The sequence below is a fragment of the Physella acuta genome, unplaced genomic scaffold (assembly GCF_028476545.2).
Source record: "Physella acuta isolate Inbredline_101_S28 unplaced genomic scaffold, ASM2847654v3 ptg000456l, whole genome shotgun sequence".
Taxonomy (NCBI): Eukaryota; Metazoa; Mollusca; class Gastropoda; family Physidae; genus Physella; species Physella acuta.
The window spans coordinates 449,306-474,720 of NW_026731975.1; the positions used below are offsets into that span (position 1 = coordinate 449,306).

At 39.0% G+C, this 25,415-nt stretch overlaps 2 protein-coding genes across 5 annotated transcripts in view; one reads left to right on the forward strand and one right to left on the reverse strand.

Annotated features, from left to right (window-relative positions):
- The window catches only part of LOC131943458 (nuclear cap-binding protein subunit 2), a 204,318-nt gene that overhangs the window by 149,375 nt on the left and 29,528 nt on the right, over positions 1–25,415 (forward strand). The gene's annotated exons all lie outside the window — the stretch shown is intronic.
- LOC131943456 (uncharacterized) overlaps positions 1–25,415 on the reverse strand; it is a 134,977-nt gene that overhangs the window by 102,183 nt on the left and 7,379 nt on the right. For 2 of the 3 annotated variants that reach the window (XM_059303602.1, XM_059303604.1), the window contains exon 2: positions 499–740. In XM_059303602.1, the coding sequence (XP_059159585.1) occupies positions 499–529 (31 nt within the window). In that variant the 5' untranslated portion in view covers positions 530–740. Of the gene's footprint in view, positions 1–498; positions 741–13,437; positions 13,697–25,415 lie in introns of those variants that run through there. The other variant, XM_059303603.1, reaches the window with a different exon arrangement.

Below are 25,415 nucleotides of genomic sequence, written 5' to 3' on the forward strand. Positions count from 1 at the left end.
CCTTGATTTTATAACTGGTGTTAACATTTCCCTACCTTGATTTTCCTCCGATGTTAACATTTCCTCACCTTGATTTTACCAAGATGTTAACATTTCCTTACCTTGATTTTCCTCCGGTGTTAACATTCATTTACCTTCATTTTCTTCCGATGTTAACATTTCCCTACCTTGATTTTCCTTAAATGTTAACATTTCCTCACCTTGATTTTCCTCCGGTGTTAACATTTTCTTACCTTGATTTTACCCAAGTGTTAACATTTTCTCACCTTGATTTTCCTCCGGAGTTAACATTTTCTCACCTTGATTTTCCTCCGGAGTTAACATTTTCTCACCTTGATTTTCCTCCGGAGTTAACATTTTCTCACCTTGATTTTCCTCCGGTGTTAACATTTCCTTACCTTGATTTTCCTTATATGTTAACATTTCCTTACCTTGATTTTCCTTATATGTTAACATTTCCTTACCTTGATATTCCCCAAGTGTTAACATTTCCCTTACCTTGATTTTCTTCCGGTGTTAACAATGTCATGACTGAGTGAGAGGCGATGGCACTCTCGGTCTCGCTGTCCTCCTCATCGTTGTCGCTCAAGTCGTGCAGGTTCGAATCCAGGCTGGTCGAGGGCACGTCGTCTGGTCCTATTTTCTTGGCGTGACCTTGACCTTTGAGTTGGGCGGCGGGTGACGTCACTACGTTATCCAGGCTTAATGCGTCCTTGGTCACTGATGGTCTAGTTTCTACCCTGTAGAAAATTCACAAATTCTTTAAATATACTTCAACTAATGTTTGTTATTTTTTTAAAGTTGTAGTCTGTATACTAATAAACAAAACGAACCATTCATTTGAACGCAATTTTAACAACATATTAGATCCATTATAAGTTTTAATTTTTTGTTAGAACTTTAATTAAAGGGAAACACACAACAAATATCCTTGATCTTCACGCAATGAAAAAAAAATCACACAATTTCGACAAACGACTGTCGTTTGTTTATATCGATTAGGCCTACACATTACACCATAGTTGCTTCCCCTCTGTCGCTCTACATCAGTTGCCTCCCCTATCTAACACATCACCACACACATTGACTCTGTTATTTCCCTTTGTATTGTTATCTAAAATCTGAACACGACGATTTGCTTTGATGAGGAAAAGACCCTGGATATTAAACTAAATCATAATGGCCGTTTTTCATGTTAGTTAGATTAGATATACGATGGTTATGTTTCTTTTTTGATCATTTGGACAGTGATTTGTTTTTGTCTTTTTCAAAAAATGTACAAATTCGAAAACAAATAATATATTTAAATAAATATATATTTAAATAAATAGTTATATATAGGCCTATATATATATATATATATATATATATATATATATATATATATATATATATAGATAGATAGATATATAGGCCTATATATATATATATATATATATATATATATATATATATATATATATATATATATATATATATATATATATATATATATATATATATATATATATATATATATATATATATATATGAGATTTTTTATAAAATGTAATTAATTCTTAAAGGTTAAGATTCATACTATATTCTTCGGTACATTTAACAAATATCTAATTAGGATCAGACAATCAAAAGTATAACAGTTTAACAGCTGGACCAAATAAAGAATTTAACAGTTGGGGGTAAGAAAAAAGAGCGATGCCAAAATCGCGAACCATATTTGGGAACATTGACCAAGCATGAATCGTATCACAGAATTAATTCAGTATTGGAGCCAGTACATATTGTGCCTATACAACAACAAAAATTTTGTGTGAAGAGAACCTGAAACATCTCTTATGCTGAGTTTGATCTATTGGTTTTGAGCCAATAACTGAATCGATAAAAGTGTGTTTCGTCAGGACCAGCGAGACGGGAACGGAGAGAGGGGGGGAGGGGGCGGTCGGAAGTTCATTAATCAGAGGGTCTAGACGGGCTGAGTCCATTATTCTATTTCAAGGTACAGGGGAGGATAAGCACAAATACCCGGCACCAGGTCAGCATGACCCAGCACAAGCCTGGCGCGTTCAGTGTCTGACGAGGTTAATTAAATAATGGCTGGGTGGGTGGGTGGGGGATGGGGCAATAATTAGTGGGGGATGGGGCAATAATTAGTGGGGGGGGGGGGGGGGTAGTGTGGGCGAGGGCAAGATGGTGATGTGGTTTTTACTTGACCAGACAACCTAATGGGCCGGTCTCAGAGTAGTGGGAGTGGTCGAGCAGAGTTATACGGTATAGTTAGTTCAAAGTTATTACCCACACAGAGAGCTTGGAGTCTCTTTACAGATCCGACTATCCACACACACACACACACGGCACACACACACGACACATACATCTACACACACACGACACACACAAATATACACACACACGACACACACATCCATACACACACATACACACATCACACACACACGACAGACAGATCCATACACACACACACACACACACATCTACTCGTAAATCTAGCCTACAAAAAACTTCGCTATGCATCGATAATCGTCTCAAAATATCGATCGTCGACAGCTATCATTTACAATCATCTTATATAACCACGAACAATATGATCGATACATTACAAACTACATACAAAACACATTGGTGAATTATAAAGGAGTGATTTTTTACACACTAACACACACACACACACACACACACGCATATATAATATGATATTATATACATCTATATATATATATATATATATATATATATATATATATATATATATATATATATATATATATATATATATATATATATATATATATATATATATATATAATATATATATATATATATATATATATATATATATATATATATATATATATATATATATATATATATATATATATATATATATATATATATATATATATATCTTGACATTGGAGTTATGAGGAGGAAAAATGAAGATGTCTAACATTGATATGAGTCTACGTACGGAGAAGGGTAGCTGGAGTAGACATGAACAAAACCATCTCACCATTTAACCGCTGAACAGCGCATACACAACAGGTCTGTAAACTATTTACACTTAACTACGAATTGTCCTACATACTTTCGCAATAAGGGAGACTACTGGTTTCAGACACACGGTGATAACAAGCTACTAGATGACAGAAGAGATAATTCCAAAAAAAAAAAAATTTAATGACACGATGAGAAACAGAGTGAGTGGTAGAGATAAGGATCGGATGAGAGAAAAAAAAACTGAATGAAAGACTGGAATGAATCACCTGCCAACACGCCATTGCGATGCTCTCTGAGTCATCCGGATCGGGTGAGACATTGCGGTCAAAGGGAAATAATCGATAAAATGACTGTGGAGAGTTCTCGCGCATCAAGTAGTTGATTCATGTTTTAATTTCTATGCACTGGTTACAATTAAAATACAAACAATGGCGTTGAATGATAAAATAACAAACTATTGCTAATTTAATTTTTAAAAATAATGAAAAGACTATTTATTATTTATTAATTAAAATAAGAAATTGTATTTTTTTTTAAATATAGAAATAAATAGATAAAACATATCAGTATGTATGCAAATATTCTCCTTAAATGAAAAGATATATTAGAGGTTCATAAGAACTCGGCAATAACCACAACCCCCTCACACACACACACACGAAGATACACAAACTCCCACACATACAAGTGGTTACGATAAGACATTGCATAGGTTAGTGTTAATCAGACAGGTGAATACCCCTACCTTCAAGACGTAACAAAATTGTGCCTTTATATATAAAAGCAGCATAAGATTGAGTCGTAAAGAAGTGTAAATCATTTAGCTGTTTAACAAACCAAACAGACATGTTTATTCACAGGTCTGGGCGTAATCGCCTAAAGTAGTGGGCGTTATATAGGGCATAAATTGTAGGGTAAACCTCGTTCTTATAGCTATATAATTATAAAGATTCAAGATTCTTTAACGACTAATATAAAAAAAATTCTTCCACGCCAGGTTTTCAGATACTACTATAAAAACGGGAGAATGATAGAGCGATTGATTGCAAGCCCGAAGGTCTCGAGTTCGGATCTCGGTACAGACTAGAGACTAGAACGTCCCTGAGTTTACCCAGCTCTAATGGGTACCTAACTCACGTTATGGAAATTACAGCTGGCTAGGCATGATGCTGACCATACAATCCCTTCATGAAACATACGAACTCTACTTCATCTTTATTTACTTACTATCAAACGTGGACGCAGTATTCTAGTGAACTAACATCGTTACCCTTAAAAATACACGTACATAGTTCACCTATTTCTGTGACCTCGTCAAATTAAGGAATAGTTTGGCTATGCTATACAACAAACTTTACCCCAACCCTATTCTTGAATCACACTAATCCTTCTCCTAATCCTATCCCTAATCCTAACCTCAATCCTTCTCCTAATCCTATCCCTAACTCTAACCTCAATCCTGCCCTGACCCCAATCAGTATAACCTGCCATAACCGGCATAAAAAAATCGATATCGATTTGTTCAAATAATACCCCTGATCACACAATTTAAAGGGCCTCTGTTATCTCCCCTGCAAGGCGCTTATTTTTCTATCCGTCGTGCCCGGATGTCATATGCAAGCGGGAGCCAGTGTCCTTCCTTTCGCGATTGTCATTAAAGCCTCCCAGCAATCAAAGAAACGTAATCAATAAAACATTTCACAGCCCTAGTGTTCCCGCGTTGATCTCCCCTGATCCCCTGAGTAATAAATTATTCGTCCTCCTAGTTAGTCACGCAAGAGCTTGTCAGTTCCGCTATAAAACAAAATAAAATGGCGATGGAAGGAAATTTTGTCTTAAAATATGTTTAGCTTCGTTTTTATCTCGTTTACTAATAAACATGTGTACCCGCACTGCATTCGCATTAACCACCGTACTTAATTATGTTCTTAATTTGCTAATGAGAGCAACCGTCTGCACGTATTGATTAGCCAGTCCTAGATGCAACAGTCGGACTCAATGGGAGCTACACGTGATCAATACAATCCAATGAAATATTTACATACGGGTGTTTTATTGCTTGCTTTGTATTTCAATGTCGGTCTTTGTGCTATAAATAGAATCATAATCTTCCTAAAAGAGATATTTTTTTTCAAATGCGATTTTCCATCCTCCCCTAATATGATAATACTGTGGGATGTTTTTAAAAAATATAAATTTATTTTATTGATGATTCGAGCTAGACTGCTAACCCGTAAGTCTCGAGTTCGAAAACTGGTTCAAGTCATTAAAACGTCCCTGAGTCAACCCAGCTCTGATGGGTACCTGACTCTTATTAAGGTAACTAAAGGCAGCTGAGCATAGTGCTGATCACACTATCCCTTCATATGCCAAGGTCTCTGAAACAGATGAACTCTATGTCATCTGCCCCATGTGTCTTTGGCAGGAAAGGTAAAAGATGATGATGATTTGAATGGATAGTGTAATGGTCCAGAGTTTCTTCCTGGCATCTCGAAGAAAGTGTACCGCTCCCCGAGCGAAATGAAATCTATAGAGAAAAAATATACTTTGAACAGTGTCTCCCCCCCCCCCCCGGAAAAATTTTAGTTCCCCCCCCCCCCCCTGGAGAAAGAAGTCTGGAAGAAACACTGTAATGGTTACTTGGCTTAGCAAGGGAGTGGGGCGTCCATCCCAGATTGGTTTTATTTTGTTTGTAAAAATAATTTTTGTAGAAGGCAACATCGATATTTGCCCCTGACCAGAGGCGTAGCGACTCCTCCCGGCGCCCGGGGATAAACTTTCAATTTGGCTCCCCCCCCCCCCCCTCTTATATACTTTTTTATATTTATAATTCAAAACTGCAGCTAAAATGAGCTTTTAATATTTTATTTCCAACCCATTTTGGGGCCCCTAGGGTCGGCGCCCGGGGGCATATGTACCCCCACCTCCCCTTGCTACGCCTCTGTCCCTGACACCTGTAAGAGAAACTACTTCACTGCTTGCTACAGGCAGATAACCTTGTGTAAAGCAGCTAGCAACCCAACCACGCTGACTGCTAGGCATTCGAACGTTTCTCTGAGGTGGGCAGATAAAACTAAATAAACGTCGCCGTAACTGAGAATAAAATCATTCAAAACAAACAACACTGATTGTTTCCCTTTAGCGTCCGAGGCGAGTTACCCCGCCTGATTAGAGTGCGTGGCCATTGGTTCGCTCGGTCACGTGGTTTGAAGAGATTAAAATTTCTCTTGTCAGTCCCGGATAATGGCTGGCATAATTGCACGTGAGGTTGTATTATCCACCCCTCTCACCCCCGCCACCCTCACACCCTCCCCTTACCATTACCGCACGTGCGCTAACTGACCTGACACGAAATCGATATTTCATTGATGATCAGGGGTGAGCAGTTAGTGCCAGCCATGCAAGGAGGATAAGATTGATCGGTCTATATTTCTGGCTGGTCGTTTTATATATTCTCTGGGACTAAATTCCTGTCTGGTATCCTTAGGGGTTAGGGTAGGGTCTAAGGTCCTGCCTATAGTTCTAGGATTAGGGTCCTGGGTCTAGGATCCTGTCTAGGGTCCTGGGTCGTCCTAGGTCTAGGGTCCTGTCTAAGGTCCTGAGTAGGATTATAAGCCGAGAGTCTAGGGTCCTGAGTCTAAGGTACTGGGACTAGGGTCTTGTGCCTAGGGTCTTGAGGCTAGGGTCCTGTTTGGGGTCCTGTGACTAGGGTCCTGTCTAGGGTCCTCATTCTGTCATGTCTAAGGACCTGAGATGTGTTCTATCTGTGACCCTGGACTAGAGTCCTGTCTCTAGTACTGTGGCTATGATCCCCTTTAGAATCATGAACCTGAAACTATGGTCCTTTCTCGGACCCATATGCTAGGTTCCTGTGGATAAGGTCCTAACTATTGTCCTGTTGAGAGGCGGGTCCTGTGGTTGTTATCTTGAGGCTAGGGTCCTGTTTGCTATCTCAATTGGTGGGTAATAAAAATTATATTTTTGTTGTTGTCTAATTTATTAGTAGAGGATCAATAGCAATTTAATGCCATTTCTCTTAAGATTATATAATAATAAAAATAAATTATATTGATGCGTGTACCTAAAACACTTAAGATAGTGATTGTCGCTGTGAATGTAGTTATTAGATTGTTATTATGGTTGATCTAGACTGAGATATGCAAACAGTGTGATAGCAACAATTTAAAATTTAAGCTGAAATGAAATTGTTTTAACTCAATAATTGTTAGCCCAATTGCTTATCTTAAAGCTACAGATAGTAAGCCCATTAACATAAATTAACATAACTTATCCCATTCCTGATTAGCGTAACAAATGCAGTCGACAGTTTCAAATGGGAGAGACGTGCTAGACAGGTAAAATACCTGCTCACGCGTCTGACCTACTTAAAACTTGCAGCCGACAACACACGGAACATTAATTCAAACACATCATAATTGTAGTTGAACGCTCAATAATTTAAATACGCGACCAACGCAACAAGGCTATAATAAAACACTGGTGTATTTTGTTTTTTATTCGACATAGCTGTTCCATACATGTTATAGCCTATCATTTAGCCATGGCGGTATAGGTTGTACCATATATACAATACATGTTATACCATTTAGCCATTTAGCCTAAATGGTACAATATAGTTGTACCATATAACAGGACACAAATCTATACTATATAGCTTTACCACTTACCTAAACAACAGTTATAATATCAAAAGTTTAGCCTCCTATACAGATTTACTTTATAGCTTTAGCATATGGCTATAGGGCTGCTATACATAGCTATATATGGCTATACATATGGCTTTGCCATATAGATATACCTTATAGCTGCACAATGTTACTTTACCTCATATCTGTTCAAATTAGCTATAAAATATAGCTACACCACATAGCTTTACTATATAGCTACAACATACAGCTATACAACATAGTTGTACCACACAGCTGTACTATATAGCTATAACATATAGCTACACCACATAACTTTACCATATAGCTATAACATATAACTGTAACAGTAACAGCACTACATAGTTGTACCATGCTTGTTGTACCACGACAACTATCCCACATTCCGTCTATAAAAACAACCATACACATATAATCAACTATTTAAAAACCCTTGACCTCCGACCCTACCAAGTCTTTATATGGTTCCCATTTAGCCATAATGTCGGAACCCATCGACGTGAAGACGAGTCGCCTATAAACAAAGGTCAGACGTCTCTCATGTATACGGGGGGGGGGGGGGATATGGGGGTTAGATCTAACAGAGACAAAGAAAGAAAAGCCTAAAGAATAAATCCAAAGCTTGGGTCGCTGGGGGGAGGGGTATTTTGGTACGAAGGGGATAAGTGTGAAAATATGGGCCATTTGGGAGCCAACGATTTGATGATGGCCTAATGACAGACGGGGTGTTGAAATATGACAGACGGGGTGTTGATATACGTGTTGCATGACAGATGCTTGGCCGTGTTTTTTGCATCCCCGGTCAAACAAAATGCTGGGTATTGATTTTCAGCTCAATAGTCTCAAGGAGAGCAAGTGTCGCGGTATTTGAAATTATGATTTCAGAAAATCGGGGTTAGCTGTGTGGTAGACAACATCGTTGAGTTGGATAGAATAAGTGTGTAAGACAGCATTGGTGCGTAGGAAAGTATTGGGACGTAGGACAGCATTGGGGCGTAGGACAGCATTGGGGCGTAGGACAGCATTGGGGGGGGGTAGGACAGTATGGGTGTGTAAGACAGTATGGTTTCGTAGGACAGCATTGGGGCGTAAGACAGCGTGGGTGTGTGGGAGGACAGCATCGATATCGAAGACAGCTTTGGTGTGTAAGAGTACAGCAAAGCTGTGTTGGACAGCATCGATATACAGGACATCATTGTAACAAAGGACAGCACAAATGTGTAGGACAGCTTCGCTGTATAGGACAGCACTAATGTGTAAAACAGCATTAGAGTGGCACAGCTGTATAGAACAGCTGCTGTCCACAACGCCATCTTTGTCAGTAAACAATTTCCGGCAACTCTCTTCACGAATGACTGACACCTGCAAACAAAGACCTCCCCTCCATCTTCCCCACCCCCTCTACACCTTTCCCCCTCCCCCTCTCGCCGTCTCCTCATACCTTATTAACCAAGTTCTTCCCAATCATTGTGCGGGGGGGGGGGGGGGGGGGGCGCCATCGCGAATCCCCTGAAATATTGGCAGACGTCGAATCGATTGGAAAAAGCAATCCGTCAAGCGAGTGTCAGCCACGGACAATGTCCGACAAAATGTCGTCCGACCAAAACAATGTCCACGTGTCAAATTGTAAACACGTGCCAGACATGAACTGGACATCTTGAAAGGGATCAAGATGGATGTTGATGTACGTTTTCGGCGAAACGCGCATGCTTAGATATTGCGTATAAGAGAAGGCAGTTTTAAATCTAGTTTTAGGTTATCTACGTTTTGGCGAATCAGTCTGATAAAATTGTGTTTTTTTTTTACTAGGCGAATGTTTACAATTTAAATCGCATGAAAACGTTGATGTAAACACTTTTTAATCCAAATTAGCTTTTTCAAAATGTTTGAGCATGTTTAAATATACACACATGGTTTTATGGGGAAAAAAATTATGTTACTACATAAATGTATTTTATTTATTTTAGACAGTTCTTTTTTTTTTTTTTTGTAACGCATAAACATCCATAACCGACCCTCATAGCGTACTGACTCCGAAAGGAAACCTTACTCCTTTACACTCGCTCCTATATATCACAGACGTTTGTCTATAATATAGCACATTCGCTCTAACAGAACACAGTCGCTTAAGTATAACACACACTCATTTCTATGTTATAACATACATCGACATAACACACTGACTCGCATAGAACACACACACGCCAATATAACATACACACACCAACACAACACCCTCATGGCTATATAACACACACCAACACACAACACTAATTCCCATAGAACACACGCTCTCCTATATAATACACACCTATATAACACACACCAACACACAACATAAATTCCCATTTAACACCCTCACATCTATATAACACACACAAACACACAACACTAATTCCCATATAACTCACGCTCTCCTATATAACACACTTAGACCTTTATAACACACACCAAAACAACACACTCACCCTCATATAACACACTAGCGCCTATATAACACACACATTATTCCCCACACAAGACACATCAACATGGAAGATTTTCCCCTCTGTTCTAGACCCTAAGGTAGATTTGTCCTGTCGTCAAGGATAACTCATCGATTACCTCCCATGTCAACCGTTTCACAAGACTGCGGGTACCTCGGCTTACAACTACAATCCTATGGTGTGTGTGGTGGTGGGGGGTGAGTGTGTGAGGGTGAGTTTGTTTATGTATGTGTGAGTTTGTGTGTGCGTGTGAGTGTGTGTGAATGTGTGTGTGTGTGTCCCTGTGAGTTTATGTGAGTGTCAGTTTGTATGTGAGTATGAGTTTGTATGTGAGTGTGTGTGTGAATAAGTGTGTGACTTTGTGTATATATGTGAGTGTGCGGAAGAGTTTGTATGTGTGTATGCGTGTTGTTTTGAATGTGCGTGTGACTTTGGATGTATGTGTGTGAGATAGTGTGTGAGAGAGAATGGATGTGTGTGTATGTGTGTGTGTGTGCGGGTGAGGCACAATACTTTATTTACACTTTGTCACAACTTTTCTGTTGTTTATATCAACAGGACAAAAAAAAAATCGAAATACGCTTAGGATGAAGAAAAAAAAGTCATTTCTATAAATAGAACAGAGCTCTCGCCTGTGGGAAAGGACGAAGCCACAAGGAACCCGATGGCAAGCGAAAGATCTGGAATCTTGTCGAGTCAATGAAGCGAAGACAGAGCTAGAGATCGATAATACGCAACACGTCACAAACCATAACGAGGTGTGGAGTTATCCGATTTTTTTTTTTCGACGTAAACAATTTTTTATGGTCTCGTGCTAATGTAGAAATTACGTTTTCGCTGGCATTAATAAAAGATTTGAGTCGGGATTTTTTTATTTATTTTTTTTTATTTTTAAGTATGAGTAAAAGGAATTAGAAGAGATTTTTATTTTATACTGAAATAGTAATGAGATAAAGTTTTTTGCCATTTTTTTTTTTAAATGTGTGGTGTAAAATTATTAACTTTAAAAACATGTATTAAAAAAGTTGTTAAAAAGGTTCGGGTACCAATCAAAGCTGGGTTGACTCAGCGACATCCTACAGACTCGAACCGTATCCAAACTCGAGACTTTCGGGATAGCTGCCTAGCACTCTACCGCTCGGTAGCAGTAACTCAATTTTCAATTGGCCCTGGGGTTAGGGTTACCCATTCCTGTGGTTGACGAAGCAATATAAAGAACAACCCAGCCGCTGTTAAATCTGATGATAATGTGTCAGTAGCGAATGTGTGTAGTTCACTCTACTCATAATGCTACCACCTCCCTATCTTAACAATATGTTTGTATTAGCTATTCAAACAATTTTTTTACTCGTTATCACAAACCCCGCAGGCGAATGAAGGCGGAGACGGGCGGCTCAATTAATTAAAGCAGAATGTTAATTAACGATTTTTTTAATGAAATAGAAGTCAAGGCACCGTGTATTTCTCAATTAATAAAATTATAATTGGAATGTTAATTAGGGAATAAAGGCTCCCAATGTATAAAACTGTATTGATCTTACTTTGTAAGAAGATGTATTCAAGACGTATATATATGGTCTGCCTAATATGTGATAGACTATGATTTAATATATTATGACATTTAAGGAAAGATAAAATGTGTGATGCCATATGATATTCAATGAAAAATAAAAGTGGTGATGGCCCATATGACATTTAATGAACCATACAACTTGTCATGGCTTATATGACATTCAGTGAACAATACAATTTGTCATGGCCATATGATATTTAATGAACAATAAAATGTGTCATGCCCCATATGATATTTAATGAACAATTAAATTTGTCATGCTACATATACGACATTAAATGAAAAATAATGGACCATACGGCATATGAAGACTAGTATAGATGTGATCGACCATATGATTTATGAAATCTAAAAAAAAATATGTGATTGACTTTATGACCTGATGTATGTTGACCAATAAATATGTGATGGAACATATGACATATGATGACTAACCATACAGGTGACAGACATAACAATATTGACCAACAACATATGTGACATATGACGGTTATCTTTATATGTGCTAGACCTCATGACCTTTGATAACCAACAACATATGTGATGGGCAATATGACATATGATGACCAAACATACACGTAAGAGACATAAAAATGTCGACCAACAACATATGTGATGGACCATGTGACATGATGATTATCTATATATCTAATAGACTTTATGACCTATGATGGTCAACAAAATATGTGATGGTCGTATGATGACCAACCATACATACGACAGACAGAAAAACATATGATGTCTAGCCAAATATGCATATGATATCAAATAGTCTGACAATGCTGACTACTGCTAACAAAACGGGTCATTTTAGTGTCTAATAAAACGGGTCATTTTAGTGTCTAACTAAACAGGTTAAATTTAAATTAGTTGTCTACTAGACAGGTTAGATTAGACACTACAAGACAGGTTAGATTGGTGTCTATAAAACAGGTTAGTTTAGTGCCTAACAAAACAGACTACAAGAAAAAAGTCTTTATATATTTTTTTTGCCTTATTTCATGAGTGTCTTACAAGACAGATTACCGAAAACTCTTTATATTTTGTTATTTATTTCTTTACTCATTTTTCTACTACACTACAGATTTTAATTATTTGTTTCAAGTGTTGATCTCATAACACTGAACACCATCAAACCAGAAGGAAAACATTTTAAGACCTCTCTGTCCCACACTTCTATAACAAACAGGTAAAAAAAAAAAAAAAAAAAAACGCTGATTTCGAAATTTTTTTTTTTTTAAAGTAAACACTGTCTGGCTGTATCAAATATTAATACACTTTTTAAAAATCTGTTATTTGTTTCATTAAAAATCCTTTCATCAAATAATTTTCACTTTATCAACATCAAACAGTTGTAAATTTATTATAATTAAATCCCATTTTTACAAAGCATGCTTTTTTTAAAAGGACATAAAATAACCCCAATTGAATGATCTACAATATATAATTATCTAAAATAGAACGATGTCTGTTCTAAAAATAGATTGACACATATCTAAAATTGGATTTCACGGAAATTATTTTCGGCCTGACTCCACACCGTGTCCTGAGGCTTCTGAATGAAATTACTTAATTAAGTTTTAGCTGTATCGAAGTGTAAAAATCCTAATGTCGTAAAATCAAAATTTTAAAAAATTAAAATTGTTAATTAAACTAATATAGATCTACTACTCACCTTTAGATTTACATATTTAAAAATCTACATCCTTATTGTAAACACAGTACGAATATTAAGAAAAAAATATCCACAGAATAAAAACAACTGGGTCGATGTTATCCACGTATCCGTGAGCTAGACGTGGATGAATCCACTGTGACACTGGTCTGTGGCACCGGTAGACAGTGAACGACGCACGGCCCGGGTGAGCACATCAATACTCAACACGCACGTGCACGGCGACACGATACCGCGTGGATCGATACCCCGGTCCTCACGGATCGGCAACAGTGCTCAAGTATTTCTGCTTCGGTCGTCGCAAGTATTCATGCTTGGGTCGTTTGATGCCTCGCGGGTCGCAAGTATGTGTGTAAAGGGATGGGGAGGGGGGGTCGTTTCTCGCGAGGGGAGACTTAGCCCTGGGCGTGAGTTGGGGGAGGCAGAAAAGGTCACATGACTGTAATTAAGTTGTTGACGCACACACACACACACACACACACACACATATATATATATATATATATATATATATATATATATATATATATATATATATATATATATTTATTTATTTATTTATTTATATATATATATATATATATATATATATATATATATATATATATATATATATATATATATATATATATAGTTATATATATACATATAGTTATATATATATATACATATAGTTATATATAGTTATATATTGAAAATACATGCCCGGTACTATCTCAATGTAACAATACAACCAAATAACACATCTGTGTGCTTTATGTAAAATAGATACACTAAAAGATACAAAGATAGATACACAGAAACCATACATGTCCTTTGTTAACCCAGAGGTGAGTGTGAGGTGAATTAGACGATTCTAGGCCTAACAAATTGTGAGTTAGACGGTAATATAGTAGGACTGACATGGTGATACAGTACGTTTGACATGGTGATACAGTAAGGTTGACATGGTGATACAGTACGTTTGACATGGTGATACGGTAGGGATGACATAGTGATACAGTAGACAGGGGGCAAGTGGATACAGTAGGGTTGACTTTTTGATACAGTAGGGTTGACTTTTTGATACAGTAGGGTTGACATGGTGATGAGAGGTTGTGAGTGGATGTCTAGTACAAAAACAGGACTATAAAGAATCAATAGAGACGGGAGCAGACAAATGTTTAGTCTGTTAGGACCGTCAGAGAAAGGCAAGCACAGACAAAATAGGCAAATACAGACACACAGACAAAATAGGCAAATACAGACAAGCACAGACAAAATAGGCAAATACAGGCACACAGACAAAATAGGCAAATACAGACAAGCACAGACAAAATAGGCAAATACAGGCACACAGACAAAATAGGCAAATACAGACAAGCACAGACAAAATAGGCAAATACAGGCACACAGACAAAATAGGCAAATACAGACAAGCACAGACAAAATAGGCAAATACAGACAAGCACAGACAAAATAGGCAAATACAGGCACACAGACAAAATAGGCAAATATAGACACACAGACAAAATAGGCAAATACAGACAAGCACAGACAAAATAGGCAAATACAGACAAGCACAGACAAAATAGGCAAATACAGACAAGCACAGACAAAATAGGCAAATACAGGCACACAGACAAAATAGGCAAATACAGGCACACAGACAAAATAGGCAAATACAGACAAGCACAGACAAAATAGGCAAATATAGACACACAGACAAAATAGGCAAATACAGACACACAGACAAAATAGGCAAATACAGACAAGCACAGACAAAATAGGCAAATACAGGCACACAGACAAAATAGGCAAATACAGACAAGCACAGACAAAATAGGCAAATACAGGCACACAGACAAAATAGGCAAATACAGACAAGCACAGACAAAATAGGCAAATACAGACAAGCACAGACAAAATAGGCAAATACAGACACACAGACAAAATAGGCAAATACAGACAAGCACAGACAAAATAGGCAAATACAGACAAGCACAGACAAAATAGGCAAATACAGGCACACAGACAAAATAGGCAAATACAGACAAGCACAGACAAAATAGGCAAATACAGACAAGCACAGACAAAATAGGCAAATACAGGCACGCAGACAAACATCGGCCGACAGATAGACACTTGCAGACACGATCAACAATTCACTGATGTGCATATACAGATCTTAGACAGACACATACATAGAAATACTATCATAAATCTGCACATACAAACACAGACAGGCATACACAGACCGACGACATAGTTTGTGTTGGCTTGACCAGGAATGTTAGAAATGTATTGAGCGAAGCTGAATGTTAGATTTATATTTATATTGAGCCTCGCTGAATGTTAACTGCATGCTTCATCGATTTTATTTTATTTTTTTACAACCAAAAGATTTTTTTTCTTACCACGATTATGTGATCGCAATATTTCACGGGTTTCGTTAGGAATGTGAAGGCAAGTGTAGTTAGGATCAATGTGTAGTGAGGATTAAGTGCTTAGGATTAAGTGCTGAGAATTAAGTGCCGAGGTTTAACTACTGAGGATTAAGTGTAGTGAGGGTCAAGTGTAGTGAGGATTAAATGCTGAGGATTAAGTGCTGAGGATTAAGTGCTGAAGATTAACTAGTGAGGATTACGTGTTGTGAGGGTCCAGTGTAGTGAGGATTAAGTGCTGAGGATTAAGTGCTGATAACTAAGTGTAGTGAGGATTAAGTGTTGTGAGGATTAAGTGTTGTGAGGATTAAGTGTTGTGAGGATTAAGTGTAATGATATTTAAGTGTAGAGGATTAAGTGTAGTAAGGATTTAGTGTGCTGACATTCAAGAGTAGAGAATTAAGTGTAGTGAGGATTAAGTGTAATGATATTTAAGCAGTGAGGATTAAGTGGAGTGAGGATTATGTGTTGAAGATTAGGTGACGAGGATTTCGTGTTGTGAGTGTCACGTGTAGTTAAGATTAAGTGTAGTTCAAAGTAATTATAGTGAAGTTTAAGAGGTAAATATACCATAATTTGATGCATATGTGTGTACATTTGTCATGATGCGACCAGGGTAGTGTTAATGCTACAGCTTGTATGTGTAGTTGAGTTGAGTTGAACATGCCAGGGCAAGTTTCACGCGTGTAGTTTATAAAGTGGTGAGTCATATAAGCATCAGTGTGCTGTGTTTTGTTTGCTGGCTTGTTATTTAAATCCGGTCGGCAGATGACGGATACATGTGTGTGTGATGTTATGCTTTGATGTGATGTGTCTTGAGAGACAAAGCAATGATGACGGAGTTTACTGTAGTTTTATGTTTATGTTTGTGTTGATCGTGTGTTGGCTAACTCAGTGTTGTCACAGTACAGAAATTTACATTGTACCATTGTAGACCATGGGCGTGGGCGTTGAACAAAAAGGCTCAGGGGGGGGGGGTGTAGATTAAATACAGAATCAATTTCTTTCAGTGCACCCCCCCCCCATTCCAACCCGTTCTCCTAACAAGCCACTGTGCTTTTTTCAATGTCGCCCCTCCCCCAATCAGTGACCTCGGAATAAAACGGATAGTGTGGCCAGCACAATGCCCAGCCGCCTTTACTTTCCCTAACGTGAGTTAGGTACCCATCAGAGCTGGCTGGACTCAGTGACGTTCTACTGACTTGGACCCGGATTCGAACTCCAGACCAGCAGTCTAGCGCTCTACCGCTAGGCCACGCCATCCTTTAATGAAGTATCCCCTAAGTAATACCAGACACCAGACGGAATGGTCTAGCGGTAGAGAGCTGGATTGCTAACCCGTAAGTCTCGAGTTCGAATTCGGGTTCAAGTCAGTAGACCGTCCCTGAGTCCACCCAGCTCTGATGAGTACCAAACTCACGTCAGGGAAAGTAATGGCGGCTGGGCATAGTGCTGACCACACTATCCCTTCATATGCCGAGGTCACAGAAACAAGTGAACTCTACTTTACTTGCCCTATAGACGGACATGTTTGAAAAGGGAACGTTACGTAATACCAGACGCTACCACTCCAAACGGGACCCGTTCGCCTTGCTACAAAGCACCTAAATCAGACGCCACTATAACAAACTCTATCATCAAACTAACTTATTGCTGAGCAATTACCTCTAACACCCCCCCCCCCCCCGCGCGCCTATGGTGGGCTGTAATTAGCCTTTATCTTAATGGCCTCACCTTGCGATTGTACCTGGAAAGGCAATCACGCCCACAAGCCGTTAAAGGTCACGTGACTAATGAATCGTTAATTGTCACGGATAGTGGAGACTGTTGTGGTGAGGAAAGGAAAAGTGGAAACAACGACTGAAGGTAATTTCGACACATGGACCTTTCGTTAACAGAAGGAGCTGGGGTACTTGAATATGTAAGGTATATTCGATTAGAATGATGGGGTAGTATATGAAAGCAGTCAAAACAGATCTCAGGAAAATAGTTAGAAAAATGAGATAATAAGAAAAAAGAAAGTCACAGGAAAAAAGTCATAGGAGTAAAGTCACGGGAATAAAGCTACTGAAATAAAGTCACGGGAAAAAAGTCACTAAAAGGGTAATTTACATGGAAAGTGTTTTTTTTGTAAATTTGATTAAAATAAAATGCAATTTTTGTGCCCTAAGTCCTGTTACTATTATGTAAAGATAAATTAAAAAAAACCTAAAAGACAAAATACTGTTAGCTGTTACTTGCTAAAAAAAATAATATTCAGCGCATGTACATCAGCCGCTTTGTGTCATGTCGATTGTATTGCAGCTTTCATGACAGGGGTCTGATGCATGGAGACTGAAGGTTTCAAGTTCTTATCAAAATCGTGGAATAACTATGCTACGTGGTTGTTAGTATTGTATTTGTTTTCGTCCTTATCGTTGTTGGAAACAAGGTTAGGTTTAGGGTCATTTCAAGGCTCTGGAAAATGGTCAACGAAAGATTGTCGACAGGTTAAGGATGAGGCTAATAATACTAGCGAAACAACCTCATCAAAATTATCCTGCTGAGTTTTTCATATGTACCAAAAATGGCGTATAAACCGGACACAGTTACCAATGTTAAAAAAACATACCTTAAAATTAAGCAGCTAGATATATGAGTAAGTAGTCAATACAAACAATATGTAAATATATACATAATTATTTATTTATAGACCTATATATATATATATATATATATATATATATATATATATATATATATATATATATACATATATACAATTGGCGACCAAGCTGTAAATGCGAGTCACGCAATGACTCGTGTACAAATCGTCACTCGCCAGGTTATTCTGGTGAGCAGATAAAACATCAGCCTCTCTCCTTACAAGAACTTCCGGTCTAAGAGACGAGGTCCCGAGCTAAATCTGGTGCCAATCGATCTTTCGGCGTTTACCCAAGACACGAGATCTAATCCCGCTGACCCCAGCCGCACCCGTGTCGTTTAACAGCGTAGGGTGGTGTCGGGGGAGTGGTGTAAATCAATTAGTAAATAGGTGGGGTGGGGGTGGGGTGGGGGTGGGGGTGGGGTGGGGGTGGGAGTGGGAAGCTGATGAAAAGGGGTGATGATGAGGATTGTGGGATTATGTGGTGGAAGGTCGGATATGGAATGTTGGGTTGTATGTTGATTGGTTGAGAGTCACATGATGAATGTTGGTAAGTTGAAATGGTAACATAATCAATGTTGGTGTGTCTCTTGATTGGTTGAAATGGTCACATAGTGATTGTTGATTTATAGCTTGAAGTGGTCACATATTTATCTTGATAGGTTGAAATGGTCACGTAACGAATGTTGGTTGGCTAAAATGGTCATATAGTTGATGTTAATAGGTTGAAATGGTCACATAATGATTATTGATTCATAGGTTTTAATTGTGACATAATCAATGTTGGTTTGTTGAATTGGTAGGAATGTAATGTTAGATTGTAGGTTGAAAAGTTCAGGTATTGAATGCTGATATGATCAGATATAAAAGGTTGATGTGTTGAAAGGATCAAATATGAAATGTTTAGAAATATTGAAAGGGTCAGATTTGAAGTATTAATTATTGGATGATATGGATGTATAGAATATTTTTGAAAGCGGGGTGGAACGGAGGAATCTCTTATGGGAAGTATAAACGTCTATAGAAAGACTGGGAATTAACTATCGTATGTATTTGTGTTGATAGAGGACGTGTAATTCATTGTGGGATGTATGTGGTTTTATGAGAATATGTGTTGAAAAAGAACTGGAAACCTATGGATTTAAGGGGGGGGGATTATCATGTTTAATGAACAGCTAAAGAATTTGAGATTAAATGATGTTATAAAAGGGACAGTTAATAATTATGGGATTATATAGTGTGATTGGTCTATTAGAGATTTTGGGGTTTATGTGGCGAATAGATGATCGGTTTTTATGACGCAGTGGGCGAAAATACTCAGTTGATTGTGTATCAGGAGCGGCTTATGGCTTTAGTGCTAAGGGGTGAGGGGTGGGGGTGGAGATTGATGGATCAGGGAAGGAAGGGGGGCGGGGGAGTGGGCTGACATAGTTTGTATTTCTGTGAGGGGTGGGGGTGGAGATTGATGGATCAGGGAAGGAAGGGGGTGGGGGAGTGGGCTGACATAGTTTGTATTTCTGGACGCAGCAACTGATAGTTTTAATGATAGCCCTAGACGCTCGGCTCGCTATCGATCTATGTTAGGAGACAGTTGGACGCCACGGGTACTTCAATACACGGGGGGGGGGGGGGGGGGGCGGTGGGGGGGGGGGAGGGGGCGATGGTGACATGAACTAATGAATATGGCATTTCTGATCGTTTTAGGAGAAAGTCGTACTTCGTTAAATCCGCTTGGGACTTGGAGGAAAGGAATATATATCGTAGGTGGAAAAAGATAAAGAGATTATTCTGTGAATGTGTGTGTCTATTTTTGAGCACACAAAAATATAGTTTAAAGGAGTGGGGAAATAAATTAAATCACGACTGAATATTAACTACTTTTGGAAGCAACAGGGAGAAAAATCTGGCAAGTTGTGGCCAGCGATCTGTTGTTGACGGCGGGTTGGATTGTACGGGACCAAGTGAGGGGAGGCAACTCCCTCGGCAGGCTTTAGCAATGTCTCGGCATCTCAACGTTGGAGAAGACGAGAGTTATCGTTCCTTGTTATAAGGTTCCCCCGCGTTGACATTAAAGTCGATTGTTTTCTATTTATAGCCCACTCTAAAATCGGGAGTGTGTGTATTTTTGGCACAATGTTTAAATGGCCTTCGTAGCGGATTCGTATTTTGAAAAGTGTACCATTGAGGACAAATAGCAAACTGGCAAGATAAAAATGTTTGGAAAATATCTTTTCAACAGATTCTCTATTTGGAAAAAAAAACCCGCATCATGTACACTAAATTTATTTTTATGTCTTATTTCAACAATATTTTTTATTCATTCAACAAACAGATATTGATATCATACTCTAGATCAGGGGGTCTTCAAACTACGGCCCGTGGGCCGGATGCGGCCCTCGAAGTCCTCTCATCCGGCCCGCGGAGATTTTTGTCCCAGGAAAAACGTTTGTTGGTGATGGCTGAGGAACTTTGCCCAGAAAAATCAAAGACATGCCTGGAAGAAACTGGCCCCCGAACTGAAATTTGATAGTTAATGCGGCCCTCAGACTGAAAAGTTTGGAGACCCCTGCTCTAGATTACAAGCTGTTACGATATATCCCCCCTTCCACACATACACACCCACACGCGCACACACATACACGCAAACACGTACACACACACACCACTTTTAAGTTAACTTCAATTGTATGAAGTACTCACTTGTCAACACATACACTGTCAACACATACACATATAGGCCTACATTGTACGTAACATGAGTCCGGCTGTGAAAAGACAACATTAGTTTCGTGTCACAGATGGGAAATAAACACTTCAACAGCGGCTCCTGGACTGTAGTGTTATAACCCGTCAGCTATCTCAGGAAGTCCCCTGTCCCCATACACACACTCAACAGTGGCTCCTAGATTTAGAATTTTTTACACGTCAGCTATCTCAGGAAGTCCCCTGTCCGCATACACCCAACTATCTTCAAAGAGTAAAGACCACATCGCCACCACCGGAAATTAAGTAACACTGTCTTCACCTTTAACGTAATGCAGTGGCGTAGCGAGGTCGGGTGTCACCCGGTGCGGCACTTAATGGTGTCACCCCCCCCCCCCAAAGAGGCGTAGCGACCCTTCCCGGGGACAAATTTTCGATTTGCACCCCCCCCCCCTCAAACTTTCGATTTGCACACCCCCCTCAAGTTTTCGATTTGCACCCCCCCCCCCCTTAAACTTTCGATTTGCACCCCCCCCCCCTCAAGTTTTTCTCTACATATTTTGCTATTTTTTGCGTTGGTGTCACCCACCTAAATGGTGTCACCCGGTGCGGTCCGCACCCCCCGCCCCCCCCCCCCCCTCGCTACGCCTCTGACGTAATGTATAACGCAAAACCCTAACCATCAACTTTCGATAAGATCATAAGTTTGCTGCTGTCATATGCCTAGGTATAAATAGAACTACATTTTGTTAGACTTACTGCACCCTCACCATCACATAATATAAGACCCATTACGCCCCTACCATCACATAATGTTAGACCCACTGCACCCCCCACCATTATATAATATTAGACCCACTGCACCCCCACCATCTACATAATGTAAGACCCACTGTACCCATACCATCACATAATGTTAGACCCATTGCACCCCTACCATCACATAATGTTAGACCCACTGCACCCCTACCATCACATAACGTTAGACCCACTGCACCCCCACGATCACATAATGTTAGACCCACTGCACCCCCACCATCACATAATGTTATACCCACTGCACCCCAACAATCACATAATGTAAGACCCATTAAATCCTTACTATCAGTATCTACACAATACAACATCACCCCCCCCCCCCCCGCCCCATCTCACTAGGACACCAACTACATGATGTGAGATCCTTTGTTACCCTCATCGTCCTATCTCAGAGCCAATACCTTATATAACAAAACATCCATCGCTCACTCTGTCTATAACTTGATAATACCTCCACCATCTCCATAATGTAATATCCACAGACACCACCCCCCCCCCCCCACCACCACCACAACCACCCCATCCCCATTAGTGTTATAACCGTTTTGACATTTCTCCCTGTGTTTTGTATTCCCAACAAGGGAAACTACCCATGCCAGAAACTAAAGGTTAAAAAACAACCCAAAGCCTCCGCTCGCCTGCCGGTGTAACAGGATAAAGTGACCCGAGTGATTTATTGCATTAAACACACGAATAACGCGATGTGAGACGAAGCCGTTCCAATGCTACAAATTGTGTTGAGATGAATTGTACAGAAAGGGAAGTTTCTTCCTTAATCAATGAGGGATAAAGAAATTGGTGAAAAAAAAATTGCGACCACCGGATAAGATTGTGTTGAGAAGTATTCTAAATACTATATATATATATATATATATATATATATATATATATATATATATATATATATATATATATATATATATATATATATATATATATATATATATATATATATGTAAAATTCTCTTCTTGGAGACGATAGAAAACAAGCTGTAAACGCGCTCCCTACCACCCCCACCACTACATGGTCTGGTGAGCTGTGGTTCACGCTAAATGTTTACAAGCAGAGCCGGGTTTTGTGACGACTATTAGGGGCAGATAATTTCGTTTGAAACGATTTTAAACGTAGGGGGGGTAACTAAGTTGAGTTTACTTTAACGGAGGTGGGGGGGGGAGGAGGGGGTGGGGGTTATCGTCCTTAACGAGCTACTTATAGTGTTTTAAAGAAATATTTTCAGCGTCAGCGTTGGTACTGTCGAATTCACAAATTATGAATTACTGAAAAGTAGAAAATAAAACAACTAAATAGCGGCGTACTATATGCAGCGGGTCGGCTCGTATATATATATATATATATATATATATATATATATATATATATATATATATATATATATATATATATATATATATATATATATATATATATATATATATATATATATATATATATATATATATATATATATATATATATATATATATGAGTGTGTGTATGCCAATAGTATATTGTGTGTATTTAGTGTATTATGTGCACGTATACGTGTATTGGTAGTTGTATGTGTTCATGTACTGTCACTATAAAATGTAGTTTAATTTAATGTTCTTAGCTTTCCTTTCGGGGTCCATGGGTGTGGGTTATGACCCACCACCAACACCCCCAGGGTACGCCATTTATCCTAACACCAACTCAAGCCAAAAAAAAAAACAAGCATCCATAGAGTCGGATTGGTGCATGTGGCAGCTTTTAATTGGCTAAATTAGAGGTCGCTGTGCCCCAAGAAACATCCAGTTAACCCAAGCCAGACACAACATCCGGTCATTGCGTCATCGGCAGTCTCGAACCTTCCACCAAAATTGCCCGGTGGCCGTTCAGACGTTTAAGGTCAACCATTGCCTCATCCCAGTTAGAAAAATCAATTATTTTTTTGTATTATTTAAATAGAGACATTCGCCTGCATTTCCTTTGAATTGTTTATTGATTTATTTCGGAAACAGGGGCGTTAAATCTGTTGGCATAAATGTATTCAGCGCGTTACATTAAGGCTGAGGTTACCTTAACTTGCAGGACAGAAAACTAACGAAGTCACTTGTCTAAAAGATAAAGGTGTTGAACAAATGTGTAAAATGGAAGTTAAACGTTAAAGCAACAAAAAGTAGATACAAATTTTAAAAAGTTGTCTCCCATGCATGTAAGACATGATTGAAAATACCAGTATTAAGGTAGTTTATATTAGCATTCGTTGATAAAAAAGTCGACTCTACTGTATCTGCATTTTACAGACACCACTTGGTGGAGCATTTGTTATTACCAGTGCTGTGTTTTTGTTCCATATGTTTATGTAGGTTATATGATACTTTAGAAAAGAATATACAGCCTGCTTTATCAGCATACTGCTTTTACATATAGCCTCTGTGAGTCTACGAGTCTAGAAACTGTTACGGAAATGTGCCATAAAATGCCTGAAAAATTCTTTAGTAGATTTCCACTCACAAGCACACAAACGTCTTTGGGTACTCACTGCGTAAAACTGCTAGTTAACTCTCTAATTACCTGTTACATAAAATAATAGCAAACCCACAAAATGTTACAGTAACTATAAGCCCACAAACTGCTAGTTAACTCTCTAATTACCTGTTACATAAAATAATAGCAAAACCACAAAATGTTACAGCAACCCATTCAACTATAAGCCAAAAAACTGCTAGTTAACTTACCAACTACCTGTTACATACAATAATAGTAAAATACGTACAGTAACTCACTCAAGTGCGTATAAGCCTACAAATTGCTACATTAACTCAATAGATAGCTACATTAACCAAAGAAACTGCTAACTCACCTCCCCACCCCCCACATCTAGCCCCCCTCCCCACCCCCTCTTCATCACCCCACTACACACCTAAATCCAGGCTAATCACCCGCGCTCCATCTCTCGCGAGCGGAATGAGGTCAACTTGCTGTTTATAAACAATCCTGGCAGGGGGAGGGGGTGTGTGTGTGAAATATCGCACGTGTGTTGCATAATCTACACGCTTGCTCGCCCGAGTACCCCATTACTAACCAGGTCAACACGACACGTACCAGCGCAACCTGCACCAACCACAACCTGCACCCAGAACAACCTGCACCAAGCACAACCTGCACCCAACACAACCTGCACCCAACACAACCTGCACCCAACACAACCTGCACCCAACACAACCTGCACCCAACACAACCTGCACCCAACACAACCTGCACCCAACACAACCTGCACCCAACACAACCTGCACCCAACACAACCTGCACCCAACACAACCTGCACCCAACACAACCTGCACCCAACACAACCTGCACCCAACACAACCTGCACCCAACACAACCTGCACCCCGCACAAACTGCACC